The sequence below is a fragment of the Narcine bancroftii genome, chromosome 7 (assembly GCF_036971445.1).
Source record: "Narcine bancroftii isolate sNarBan1 chromosome 7, sNarBan1.hap1, whole genome shotgun sequence".
NCBI classification, from domain to species: Eukaryota; Metazoa; Chordata; class Chondrichthyes; order Torpediniformes; family Narcinidae; genus Narcine; species Narcine bancroftii.
In genome coordinates this window covers 52,620,551-52,633,778 of record NC_091475.1, presented here as the reverse complement: position 1 = coordinate 52,633,778, position 13,228 = coordinate 52,620,551, and the positions used below count along the sequence as shown (strand labels likewise).

General features: G+C 38.0%; 1 protein-coding gene across 24 annotated transcripts in view; it reads right to left on the bottom strand.

Annotated features, from left to right (window-relative positions):
- Nucleotides 1–13,228, bottom strand: part of dmd (dystrophin) — a 1,604,005-nt gene that overhangs the window by 964,826 nt on the left and 625,951 nt on the right. For all 24 annotated transcript variants that reach the window (XR_011341867.1, XM_069890130.1, XM_069890120.1 and 21 more), the window contains 2 exons: nucleotides 12,757–12,937; nucleotides 7,761–7,906 (listed from right to left, as the gene is read on the bottom strand). Coding sequence is in view for 23 of the 24 variants with exons in the window: in XM_069890130.1 (XP_069746231.1) it covers nucleotides 7,761–7,906; nucleotides 12,757–12,937 (327 nt within the window). In the remaining variant the exon portion in view is untranslated. The remainder of the gene's footprint in view (nucleotides 1–7,760; nucleotides 7,907–12,756; nucleotides 12,938–13,228) is intronic.

Sequence of the window (13,228 nt, the reverse complement as noted above, 5' to 3'; positions counted from 1 at the left end):
CCAATATTACGTTTCCACTTTAATCGCATCATCTGCAGACATTTGTGCTTTACTAACCATAAAGTCAGAGAACATTTGAGCAGCAAAACGGGTTTTTCAACCAAGTATTGTCAATGTCTTCTCTCTGCTGGAGCATCTCTGCAGTTCGACCCAACTTTCTCGTTAGCCTTGCTCATTTTATCCAGAATATATTTATCCATCCCCCTCTTTCAGAACACAGCTGAATCTGTCTTCATTACATCTGCAGGTTGTTCATTCCAGATGACAAACATAAACTCCAGCAAAAGGTTTTCCATCATCTCACTCTGATGGAAATGGGTTAAGTGGTGGAATCCACGTCAAGGGCAGCACAGACCCTATATGGTCAAGGGCTTATTCCTGTCCTGTGACTCTAAATTTCTTCTTTGATCTTTTAATAACCATCACCTTTTCATCAAGGGGAAGAGCTTCCTACTACACTCTCTATCCATATTCCTCAATATTCTTACAAAATCAACCCCCCACCCCAACCCAGTCTTCTCTTCTCCAGGGAAAACAGCCCTCAACTGTCTCATCTGCCATTATAACTAATTCTCATCTCAAGAAACATTTTCATAAACATTTCTGGAACCACATTAAAGCCTTCATACCCCGCCGATAATTTTCTAACTCATTAATTCCAGACCACTAATTTTGCAAAGGTTAAGCACAACTGTCCTGCATTAATACTCATTTCTTAAGATAATAGACCCCTAAATAATGTTTCTTCACTGCTTTTTTGAACCTGCTCTGCCACATACCACAGACTCCTTTGTTTCTGTTCCCACTTCAGTAAAGAGATTTACTTGCCCGTTTATGTCCTGCTGCAAACTTTCACCAGCAATCTGCAGTTCAAAACAGTATCAAGGTCAAGAATCATCAACAAGTTGAGAAATTTTGGCTTGAATCTCATGTGTAGCAGTTTCACAATTCAGAACAATTTTCAAACCAACGACATGAAACCAACTAGTACCTAGTTAAGCCAAGTGACAACCTCTCAATGGAAGGGAATCATGGAACCTAACAGAAAATACTACTAATGATGTTGTTTGGACACTTTGCAATGAGATCCTGGAACCCAAAGCGATATCAACTGAAACCATAAGCCCCAATGTGAATCCTCAATCAATCATGCAAATATTGCAAAAGCCAAAATTCAGAAATTAAAAAAATGCTGAAAATACTTAACAGGCAAGATCAGATTCCTGTTTCTCTCTCCCACAGTCGTTTTTAAGCTTGCTGAAAACATCTAGCTTCAATATTGAAACAATTAATAATGCAATTCGCCTCCATCTTTCTCTGGCCCATCCATTTTTTAAAAACTTTTTTTAAAAACCTTATTTAAAAACTTCTAAAAACAATGTAAAATCAATAACAACAGCAGAAAAAAATATTTTTATACAATATAATAAACTTATCCCCCCCTCAGCCAGCCCCCTCAAAGGGAGCCAAAAACAAAATAAAATAAATACAGTATTTTAAGATATTTCCAAATCCATATATTCTAAATAAGATGACCACATTTTAACAAAAAAAAGTAATTATCATGTAAATTATATGTTATTTCCTCCATATTTATATATACAAGATCTCAATTCATTATGCCAACATACTATATTATTCTCTACATTGTCTTTCCAAGTAATTGCTACACATTTTCATGCCACAGATAACGTCAGACGAACAAATGCAATTTGAAACTTATCCAACCCCAAGCCAGTTAACGAAACCATAAAACCTAACCAAAAAAATCTCTAGATCTAATCGTAATTTAATTTTAAATAATTTCTCCAAAACCAACCTGACTTTTTCCCCAAAATGGTTTTACCCTCTCACAAGACCAAACTGCATGCAAAAATGTTCCGGTACTTAACCCACACCTAAAACAAGAGTTCGAAATACTAAATCCGAATGGTTTCAATTTCTTAAGAGTCAAATATAACTGATGCAAAAAATTATAATTAACCAAACCATATCTTACATTAGTCAATTTAGTTATCCCTTCATAACTCATAACCTCCCAATCCTCTTGAGATATAACACAAGTTAAATCACTTTCTCATTTATTTCTAGATTTCTCCAAATTCGGTTTTTCCATAGTTTTCTGAAACAATTGATACATATCTGAAATAAAACCTTTCTCTGGTATAAAGGAAATCAAAGATTCAAATTTCATTAACTTAGATAAACTCATCTCTTTACCATAATTATCCCTTATCATTGCTCTGAGTTGATAATACACAAAGAAAGAATTTACCGGTATATCAAATTTCTCCCTCATTTGATTAAAAGAAAGAAACTGTCCTTCAAAACAATCCTGAATCACTTTTCTACCCTGAAAATACCATATCTTTAAATATCTATTAAACATTGAAAAGGGAATAAGCCGATTTTGATATAACAGAGTTTGAATTGATAATTTACCTTTTGTTTCTATAACCTCATTTCTTTAAACCCGTATCTTTAACAAATGTTTTAATACTGGCATATCATATCCTTGTAATAAATTCAAATTCCACAACTGATGAACATCAAATTCAGAAATACAAGCTAACTCCACTTTAGTCCAACTAGGAGACTGATTAATATCCGTCAATCTACTAATAAACTTCAACTGTGCAGCTTCGTAGTAATTTTGAAAGTGAGGTAACTGAAGTCCACCTAATGTGTATTTCCATGTCAATTTCTGTAAAGCTATTTTCCCCTCCATAAAAATTTCCTCACCACCTTATCCAAATCCTGAAAAAACCCTTTGAAAGTAAACACGATATTGACTGGAATAAATATCGAATACGAGGAAAAATATTCATTTTGATACAATTTACTTGGCTTACTAATGTTAATGGAAAATCCTTCGATTTAATCAAATCCATTTTAATCTTTTTCAATAAGGGTACATAATTTAACTTATATAAAGATTGATAATTTGCATTCACAGTTACCCCTAAATATTTAATTTTATCAGACCATCTTAATTTTATAACATTTTTACACTCTTTATAATCCCCTTACAAAATTGGCAATATCACACCCCTATTCCAATTCACTTAAATCCAGATAGCTCCCCAAATTGAACCAAACAATCTTGTAAATACTTCAAAGACTGTTCTGGTTGTGTCAAATAAATCAATACATCATCAGCAAATAAATTAATCTTATATTCATCATCTGCAATTCTTATCCCTTTATCCTTATCATTCTGTCGAATTGTCTGAGTTAATGGTTCAATGACCAATGTGGGATGCTTTAAAAGCATATTTGTGCGGTCAAATTATTAGTTATTCTGCGAAAGTACAAAAACAGTATCTGGCGGAAAGTTTAGCATTGGAGAAACAAATTACTGAGTTGGAAAAGGAATTTCAGAAGAAGGTTACAGAAGAAATCTGCATTAACTAAGTTGAAATTACGTTATAATACTTTACAAACATATCAGTCTGAGCGATTAATTCAAAAATCCATGCAACGTTATTATGAGTTGGGTGAGAGGGCTCATAAGGTATTAGCTTGGCAATTAAAAACAGAACAAGTATTGAGAACTATTAATGCTGTTAAAAAGAATTCAATAGTTACTTATAAACCTCAGGAAATTAATGACCAATTTTATTCATTTTATCAGAAATTGTATACTTCTGAGGGAAAGCAGGGTGATGGTTCTATTGAATCCTTCTTATCTAAGTTAAATTTACTCGTTTTAGGGGAGGAGGAGGAGGTAAAGGAATTGGAAGCTCCGTTTACAGATTTTGAGATTAAAGAAACTATACAAGAGATGCCGAATGGAAAGTCGCCAGGTGATGATGGATTCTCAGTGGAATTTTATAAAGTGTTTTATGAAAATTTATCTTCTATATTTAAGGATGTGTTGCAACAAATAACTGAAGATCAGTCACTACCAGAATCTTGTCCTCGTGCAATAATTACAGCGATTCCAAAGAAAGACAGAGACCCGTTGAATGTAGCTTCGTATCGACCAATTTCTTTGTTAAATGTGGATTATAAAATAGTGGCTAAAGTGTTGGTGAATAGACTTGCTAAATATTTACCTCAGTTGGTACATACAGATCAAACAGGTTTCATTAAGAATGAAAGTGTATCTGATAATATTCTTAGATTGATAACGTTGATCAATGCATCGAGACAGCATCCCAACCAACCAATGGTGGTTGCGCTTTATGCAGAAAAAAGTTTTGATAGGGTTGAATGGAATTTTTAATTTAAGGAGTTGGAGAAGTTTAATTTCAGCCCTTTCTTTTATTGGTTGGGTTAAGGCATTGTATAAAAATCGGGTTGTTAGGGTGGTGACAAATGGTCAAATTTCTCTGCCATTTAAACTATTGCAATCACTCGTCAAGGTTGTCCATTATCACCATTCATTACAACCTCAATTCTGTGATTGTTCTCAAATTTAACAGTAGAAAAAAAATTAATACCATGATAAATGGGAAATCAGAGAAGCAAAAGATGTGTTGTCCATTGCCCTTCTACAAGCTAGATTATATGTCAGCACTGTATAAATGTATTTACAGTAAAACCCCTGGTATCTGGCAGCTATGAGAATTGGTAGATGCTGGATAAATGAATTTTCCAGTTGCCTGAGACGTCGTGTTGTATGTTTGGCGAAATAACCGCGAGGAGTGCCAATTTTAAACTTCCATACTTTTTACCAATTTATTTTCCTCAATCTTTTTTCCTGTTGCTTGAATTCCAAATAACAGTGGGTTTTTTTCGGTACATTGCTTTAACTTTAGCATTCCAGTAAGTCTCAAAGCCTGGAGTGATTAAAAAAAAATTAAAATGCACGACATACTTGTGCATAAATTTTAATTTTACCTTTGAGATTTTCAATTACAGAACAAAATCCATGATAGAGAAATGTAGGATGTTTCATGCTCTCAAAACAAGGCGTACATATGAACATGTATTGAAGGTGAGCCCATGCTTTGATGGAATAATTCTTAATCCTGCGAATGTCAATTAAACAATCTGCCTGGCAATGACTTGCAGCTATCTTGGAACTTAAACCATTGGGAAATTTTTCATCCTGACTTCAATCAAAAAGTGGAAAAGAGGTTGTGTATGAGCTGAGCAGGGATGGGAAGACAAATGGGGGTTAAACAAGAAAGTCTGCCAATGCTGTGATCCGAGTGTAAGACACAAAATTGCTGGAGAAACTCAGCAGGTCAAGCAGCATGAAAAGGAAATAAAGAGTATTTCTTCTTTTATTTGGAAAAAAATAAGCACCCCCACATCAAAAAAATTATTTCAAAATATATTTTTTTAAAGGGGTTTGGTATCATCTAATTTTAGATTTTATTGCTGGGCAACAAATATTAGCTATATCATTATTTGGATTCATCATAATAAATACCAAGATGCTTCAAGATGGATTGACCTAGAGATTAAATCTACTGAAAGGTATTTTATCCTTTTGACATTTGAAACACCCTTGGCTTTTTGGTTTCCAAGTTAACTGATAATTTTGTTGTCAGACACACTGAGAATTTGATTTCAATTTAGAAAACATTTTGGTTACCATCGGTTTTCATTGATAAGGCATATTGACCCAATTCCTTTTTTTAAACCTTCAGTCCAAGATATTGGTTAAACCCAATCATAAATGATTTCTCACAGTCATTTACAAATTACTTTTAAGATCTAGGGTTAGTTCCCTGGGGCAGTATTAAGAAATTAGGGGAACAATATTTTCAACAACCATTTGCCGAAACTACATGGGATTCTATTTTGAAACATGTTCACTCATCTTCTCTTTGTGCTAGACATTCATTAATACAATTCAAAGTAGTCCATCGGGCACATTTTACCAAGGTTCTACTAAATGTGATAAATGCATAACTGAGGAAGGTATTTTGTATCATATGTTTTGGTTATGCCCTTCTCTCTTTAATTTCTAGCAAGAAGTATTTCGCACCTTATCATTAGTTCTTGATATTATCTTGACTCCTTGTCTTTTCTTAGCTATCTTTAGAGTCAGTGGGCCACTGGATTTAACATCGACTTCTTCTCAATCCCTTGTCGTGGCTGTTGGTTCCCTCATTACTAGAAGGGACATTTTGGTGAGATGGAAAGATGCTGTCCCTCCAACTCATACTCAATGCTTGTCGGATGTGATGGTATGTCTGTCTCTAGTAAAAAAACTTAGGTGTTCTACTACTACAATGGATTTTAACTTTTTGACTTTGGGGTTATTTTCTCAATTATTTGTTTTTTGTTTTGTTTTCTCCAACGCATTGTTAATAACTTGCCCAGCAGTCCTCATAGGGTGGGGTTGGATTCTCAAATCAGCAATGTTTTTATTTTATTTCTTTTCCTTTTTACATTTTAATAACATGGATTCATATATACAGTTCTTTGTTCACTGTTATTAATTTACTATCATTATTAATGTAGCAGCGCTGATGGCAGAGCTACAGAAGAAAACGTCCAACTCAGGTTGATATAAGCAGGGAAAACTGTTTAATTCTCTTTCCAGCCAATTTTTATGTCACCTCCGGTCTGGCTGTCCCGGAACTGCAAATGACATCTTGACGCCCGACGCATTACTCTGTTTGCGGGGTTCATGCCCGAGGTGGAGAGGGGTCCAGTGCCATCTTAGCGCGGACCCCCAGAACGCATGGTCAGCCGCCATTAAGGGGATGATTCGCATCTGAAACCCACCCCCCAGATGCTGGTACAATCATCATATTTACCTATGTAATTTGTGTATATTAAAAACAATAAAAAGGTTGAAAAAGAAGGAAGTGAAGGATAACCAATGTTTTAGGCTTGAGGCCTTCATCAAGGGGTGGAACCAAATTGTTAGTTACTGCTTGCTTCCTAAAAGAAGCTGTGTGAGCTGCTCTGTTTCTCTAGCATTTTTTTGGTATTGCAAGACAAATAAGGGGACTTCACATACTGTTTGCTGACTGTAAATGTTCCAACAAGCCTAGGTTACAGGAAGTTAGTGAAACAGTAATTTACTCAAGTAACTTCAACATATGCAAATTTAAATTCAATGCAAGGAAAAGTTAAAAAGCAGAGGGGAATCCATTTACCAGGATTTTAAATGAAGCATTCATGGCCATTTTATGTCTTTATACCTTTCTATTCCATTTTTGACTAACTATCATCTCAATGTTAAATACAGGTTAGTTTGGAGGAAGAGGGGCTTGTGAGAAACATTGAACCATGACGACAATGATGACCTGGTGAAGATCATCAGATCCTTCACCTCCGGTAACCTCGTCACCAGCACAATGAAGGGGTGTGAGGAAAATCATGAGCTAAGGATGCCTGCCAACAAACAAACTGCTTGATGGGATTGGTGAAGTGGAGAAGAAAAATAACAAGTATCCATTTAATGATGAGTGCCAATTTGCAAAGCATCTGGAAATATCTGAAGAAGTTAACTGTGGTAAATAATAACAGACAATCTCATCCTAAATAATGGCTGGGCTCCACAATGCTGAAGGGAGGGTTGACCAGTCCCTGTGCTAAATTTATCTGCTGTGTCCATAATTTTTCATCTTTCAGGCAGGGTGAATCATTCAACATCAGCAAAAAATATAATTCAAAGAGATTTCTCAAAAAGAAAGTACATTTCCATCAGTGATTAACAGGCTACTCATTCATGGTATGGATCAGAGGTCTTTCATATACTCGAATAATTGGCAAGTGAATTGAAGTAAAATCATTAAAAGTAATTCAATTCAGACAGTTAAATAGTACCAGAAATGAAGGAGACATACTTTCAAATCCTTGAGTCGCTGTTCCATAATTTCATATTCTGTCACCGCAACACGTGGTAGAGTTAACTTGGCTTCTGATTGCTGGATCCATAAAACCAGAGAGTTCATTGTTTCTTTGTAACGAGGAGAGGGGAGGCTTTCCAGAACTAGGAAAGGGAAGTACAATAAACAACCAATTCAATTCCCTCAACATGCACTGTCAGGGCATTCTCCAACCTGATGACATTGACATAGACTTCTCCAGTTTCTGTTAGACCCATGCTCTCTCTCTCTCCCCCCACCTCCCATTGCTATATATATCTCCTTCCCTCCAATTAGAGAGCTCCCCCTCTCCCTATAAATTCTCAAGGTGTTTCCTCTTCTGTCCTCCCACCCCCATCCACCTATGAGCTCTTGCCTGTGAGCCTGCACACCTTCCACTGTCCCTTCTTCCCTCCTCTCCTCTCCCCACCTTTTTGTCCAGGTGCCTGTCAGCTTTTTCCTCAGAGATACTGCTGGTCAAATTGCTGAGTGTTTCTAGCATTTTATGATTTTGTTTTAGATTTCTAACCTTTGCAGGATTTTTTTTTTTAAGATTTTCACAACCAGCAAATGCCACTTTTCTACTCATTTATTTGGAAACAATGAGTCCTGAAGGTTCCAATTGTTCCTGCACCCCACAGTCCTCCAGACCAAGTGTGGCTGATTGGCTCCAAAACTGAAGAGCGTGAGCTTCACGTTACATCTCATTATTCTAACAGATTCTGTCTGCATGCAGATTATTCCACATTTTTCACACTCCTTTATTGCCTTACTTCCTCAGAATGTGTCTGCAATCTTGGGTTATGATTTAATCATATCTCATTACCACAATGGTGAAGCTATATTGCGACCAGGTTAAGGAAATGTATGATAGAAAAAAAGAGAATGGCTTGAAAAATCAATGAAATTTACAAGAGACATGTTAAAAGCTTACCGTTTGAAAGTAAGGTCAGTTGTTCCATTGTTTTTTTTTTAATACACTTTCACAAACACAGTGCTACATTCTTTAAACTCAATAACAGATACCATGAAAAAAAAAGCAGAAGACTTGTGTACACCTCTCATGTCATGTTGGTCTCATTGGAGAATGAATTTAAACAAAAAAAAACAGTAAATTTACAGGAAATCTCTCAAGCCAATTGAAGCAACAAAGCAAATTGAAGCTTTGGTTTTCCAGGTCTGTCAAGAATTGCTCAGGCTTCTTAACATCAAGATTTGAAATGTATGAATATTCACGGAGATACATTCAGAACTTTATACGTAGTTCTGAAGAATATACCATTGTGCAAACTTCACCGATAAGAATTTTGAGTACCCAGATGCAATTCAGTTTGCGAGTCACATCTTTCCTACTTGTGCCTATGATACATTTTTGGGATCCACTCAATTTAGATCACAGAGGGGCTCCCAAAAGATTCTCACTGCAGTGGGTGAAGGAGAGAAGAGGAAAATGACAACTGCAGGTTCTGGACCAGTGCAAATGACGTGTGCTGCAAAGTACTGAGCAATGGTGCCTCACAGCTGCAGAAGCCCAAGTTCAACCTGGACCCCAGTGTTAACTGTGCGGAGCTTGCATATTCTTCCTATGGTCACATAGATACCCCTGGGTACACTAATTTCCTCCCACATCTTGAAGACTAGCTGGTTGGTAAGTTGACTATGAATTGCCCCCAGGTGGAATTGGGTGGCTGGAGAATCAGGAGGATTCTTCATTGTTGAGGTCTTTCATGGCTTGTTTCAGCATCATGCTGAAGAAGATTGAAAAGAGGGTTGGTGCGAGAACGCAGCCTTGCTTCACGCCATTGTTAATGGAGAAGGGTTCAGAGAGCTCATTGCTGTATCTGACCCGACCTTGTTGGTTTTCGCGCAGTTGGATAACCATGTTGAGGGACTTTGGGGGGCATCCGAGGCGCTCTAGTATTTGCCAAAGCCCTTTCCTACTCACGGTGTCGAAGGCTTTGGTGAGGTCAACAAAGGTGATGTAGAGTCCTTTGTTTTGTTCTCTGCACTTTTCTTGGAGCTGTCTGAGGGCAAAGACCATGTCAGTAGTTCCTCTGTTTGCGCGAAAGCCGCACTGTGATTCTGGGAGAATATTCTCGGCGACACTAGGTATTATTCTATTTAGGAGAATCCTAGCAAAGATTTTGCCTACAATGGAGAGCAGCGTGATTCCCCTGTAGTTTGAGCAGTCTGATTTCTCTCTTTTGTTTTTGTACAGGGTGATGATGATGGCATCACAAAGGTCCTGAGGCAGCTTTCCTTGGTCCCAGCAGAGCTTGAAAAACTCATGCAGTTTGGCATGCAGAGTTTTGCCGCCAGCCTTCCAGACCTCTGGGGGGATTCCATCCATACCTGCTGCTTTGCCACTTTTCAGTTGTTCAATTGCCTTATATGTCTCTTCCCGGGTGAGGACCTCATCCAGCTCTAGCCTTAAGGGCTGTGAGGGAGCTGGAGCAGGGCGGATTCTTGGATTGAGCGTTGGCACTGAAAAGAGATTGGAAGTGTTCTGACCATCGGTTGAGGATGAAGATCTTGTCGCTGAGGAGGACTTTGCCATCTGAGCTGCGCAGCGGGCTTTGGACTTTGGATGAGGGGCCGTACACAGCCTTTAGAACCTCGTAAAAACCCCTGAAGTCGCCAATGTCCGCGCTGCACTGGGTTCGTTTGGCGAGGCTAGTCCACCACTCATTTTGGATCTCTCGGAGTTTGTGCTGAAGATGGCTGCATGCGTGACGGAAGGCTCGTTTCTTCTCTGGCCAGGACGGCTTTGCAAGGTGAGCCTGGTGGGCAGCTCGCTTCTTTGCCAGCAGCTCCTGGATTTCCTGGTTGTTTTCATCGAACCAGTTCTTGTTTTTCCTGGAGGAGAAGCCCAGTACTTCTTCAGTGCATTGCAGTATGGCAGTCTTCAGCTGATCCCAGAGGGTTTCAGGGGACGAGTCCGTGAGGCGGATTGCATCCTCGAGCTTTGCTTTGAGGTTTGCCTGGAAGTTTCCTCTCACTTCGTCTGACTGCAAGTTTCCAACATTGAACCTCTTTCTGGGGGCTTTACTGTTCCTGGACTTTGGCTTGAAGTGAAGGTTGAGCTTGCAGCGAACCAGCCGGTGGTCAGTGTGGCATTCCGCGCTGGGCATGACCCTGGTGTGGAGCACATCTCGTTTGTCTCTTTCTCACACCAGGACGTAGTCCAGGAGGTGCCAGTGTTTGGATCGGGGATGCATCCGGGCAGTTAACAGATAGGCAAAATGATCACTTTCAATCCAAGTCAAATTTGTATCAACCTCATTGTAATATTGTTGAGATTTTCTACTAGAAAAGCATGTCACATGCTAAGGTCAAACATGACCAATAATATGTATTTTGCATTTCAGTGTTGTAGACAGAGATTCATTTAAACAATTCTGCTGACATTCAGTGACTGGTTCTTCTAAGTTTTGCACCCAATAGCAATTTTCAAAATGTATTCCATGCTCTCAAAGCCAAGTGCCAGTGTATGAGAATACAGTATGAATTTGTGTCTGACTATCTGTGCTTAGTTTATTGCCTTCATAATACTTCCTTTGTGATGTTCAAAGAAGCTGAAAGATTTCAACTAAATCCAAAGCAAAGTGCGTAAGAGGCTGGCTATATTATTTTGTACTTCAAAGGTTCTATCTCTATACCTACAGCATGCAGCTGAAAGAATTTTGAAAATTGAGGCAAATGGCTGCTGAGAAAATTGTGCATTTATGAAGTTCACATGAATCATGTTAATTAGGTATCTAGATTGAGGGTCCTGAATTAGGAATGCAACACAAGCAGCTGAATGAGTATTACAGTATTAGTGCTGCACAAGGAGCAAAAGATTATTAAACAGTCCCAACCAACCAGAATCTTTCTTTTGATACCAATTTCTTCACTTTGTCTCATTAAAGATGCTGAATTTTTAATCAAGCCCACATTCATTGCAGTTAAATGTTCCAGCATTTCATCCAAATCCTCAATTTTAATGCACAAGCTTCAACACTGAATGTTGATTCTTCCACAGGGAGCATCAGGGTGTTCATGTCCAAATTCCATCATGTACATTTTCCAGCAGACTCTCCAGCAGCCTGGAGTCTGGTCAACTTTCCCCTCCCTCAATTAAAAGGGAAAACTCAGGTAGACCATACCTTCCAAGTCAAGGATTGCTAATTTCATCCAGAACAAGATAACCCAGAAAAACATCCCAGTTTGAATGGCCTGGTTATTGTTTGAGGAACTAATTCAGAGGGAAAATGGTGTACAACTCGAAAGTTTGAAACACTAGGAAGACAACAAAGCAACAAAAGTGAAAACAGTTTGCACAAATAAAGCAGAAGGTAAGAAATCAATTCATGCCATGCAAAATGAAGGGAAGACAAAAGGAAACAAAATATTATAATTAACAAGAATCCCTGTGGAAAAAAATAACATTGCACCAATTGAACAAAGTTAAATCCACAGGAATGAAGAATGAGGGAAAGCAGAGCATTGAAAGATTACTTTAATTGGAGATTTAACATTGGAAAATCAATGTTTTATGAATCATCTTCACATGGCAAAAGATAGCAGTGAATCCAAAGAGGTGGAGTTTTCTTTATCACCTCTTTAAAATGCAAATTCTTTTGCCTGCTTTATGAAGGAGAGATTCAAAACAGAAGTGCCAGAAATTTTTCTTGTGACATTCATTCGTGCAAAGGGTTTTCAGCAACTGTTTCTGTAACGTGTCGTCATGATAGGTTATTGGATGAGATGCCGGAGGGAACCATTTTTATTTCCTTCCCTGGAGAAACTTGGGATGATATCTTTTTTTATTGTGGAAAAACTACAACTGCAGCTCTGAAGAAATAAACTGCCTGAATGATTTTATAATGCTTTGATGAGAGAAAGGCAATCACATCTCTGAGTTTGAAACTGACTGCAAGACTGGGTTTGGCTTTGATTGAGGACAAATGGCACGAGCTTTTGGAACACTTACGAGACTGTAAGAACTTTTCTTGACTCTGCAGAGCTTCAAGAGCCTGTGCATGGTGACTCATGGAGGCAGCGATATCAGCCGCTAAAGTCTTAGGCATCTCCTCCTTCTGTTTCAACTCTGCTCCTTGTTTAGTCAACTTACAAATCAATGGCTGCAGTCCTGTCAGTCGTGAAATTTCCTCCTGAAAGAGTGACATAAAGGGAGATTTAACGTCCATTCATTTTCAGATTCTGAATATTTCTAAGTTTTGCTCATCATGTCAAACATACTCCTTCGGTTGTATAATTTACAAGCATAAACTGTGAGCTTTGAACAACCGGTTGCACAACATTTCATCCCAACTGATCAGAAACTTAACATTTCAATGCTCATTTATTTGTTAAGATGATTATTGCTCAGATTAGAAAACATCAAGGTGACTCTGAAGGACCTGGTCAGCATGAGTCAGGGGAACAGGCAGGCTCTTTTGATG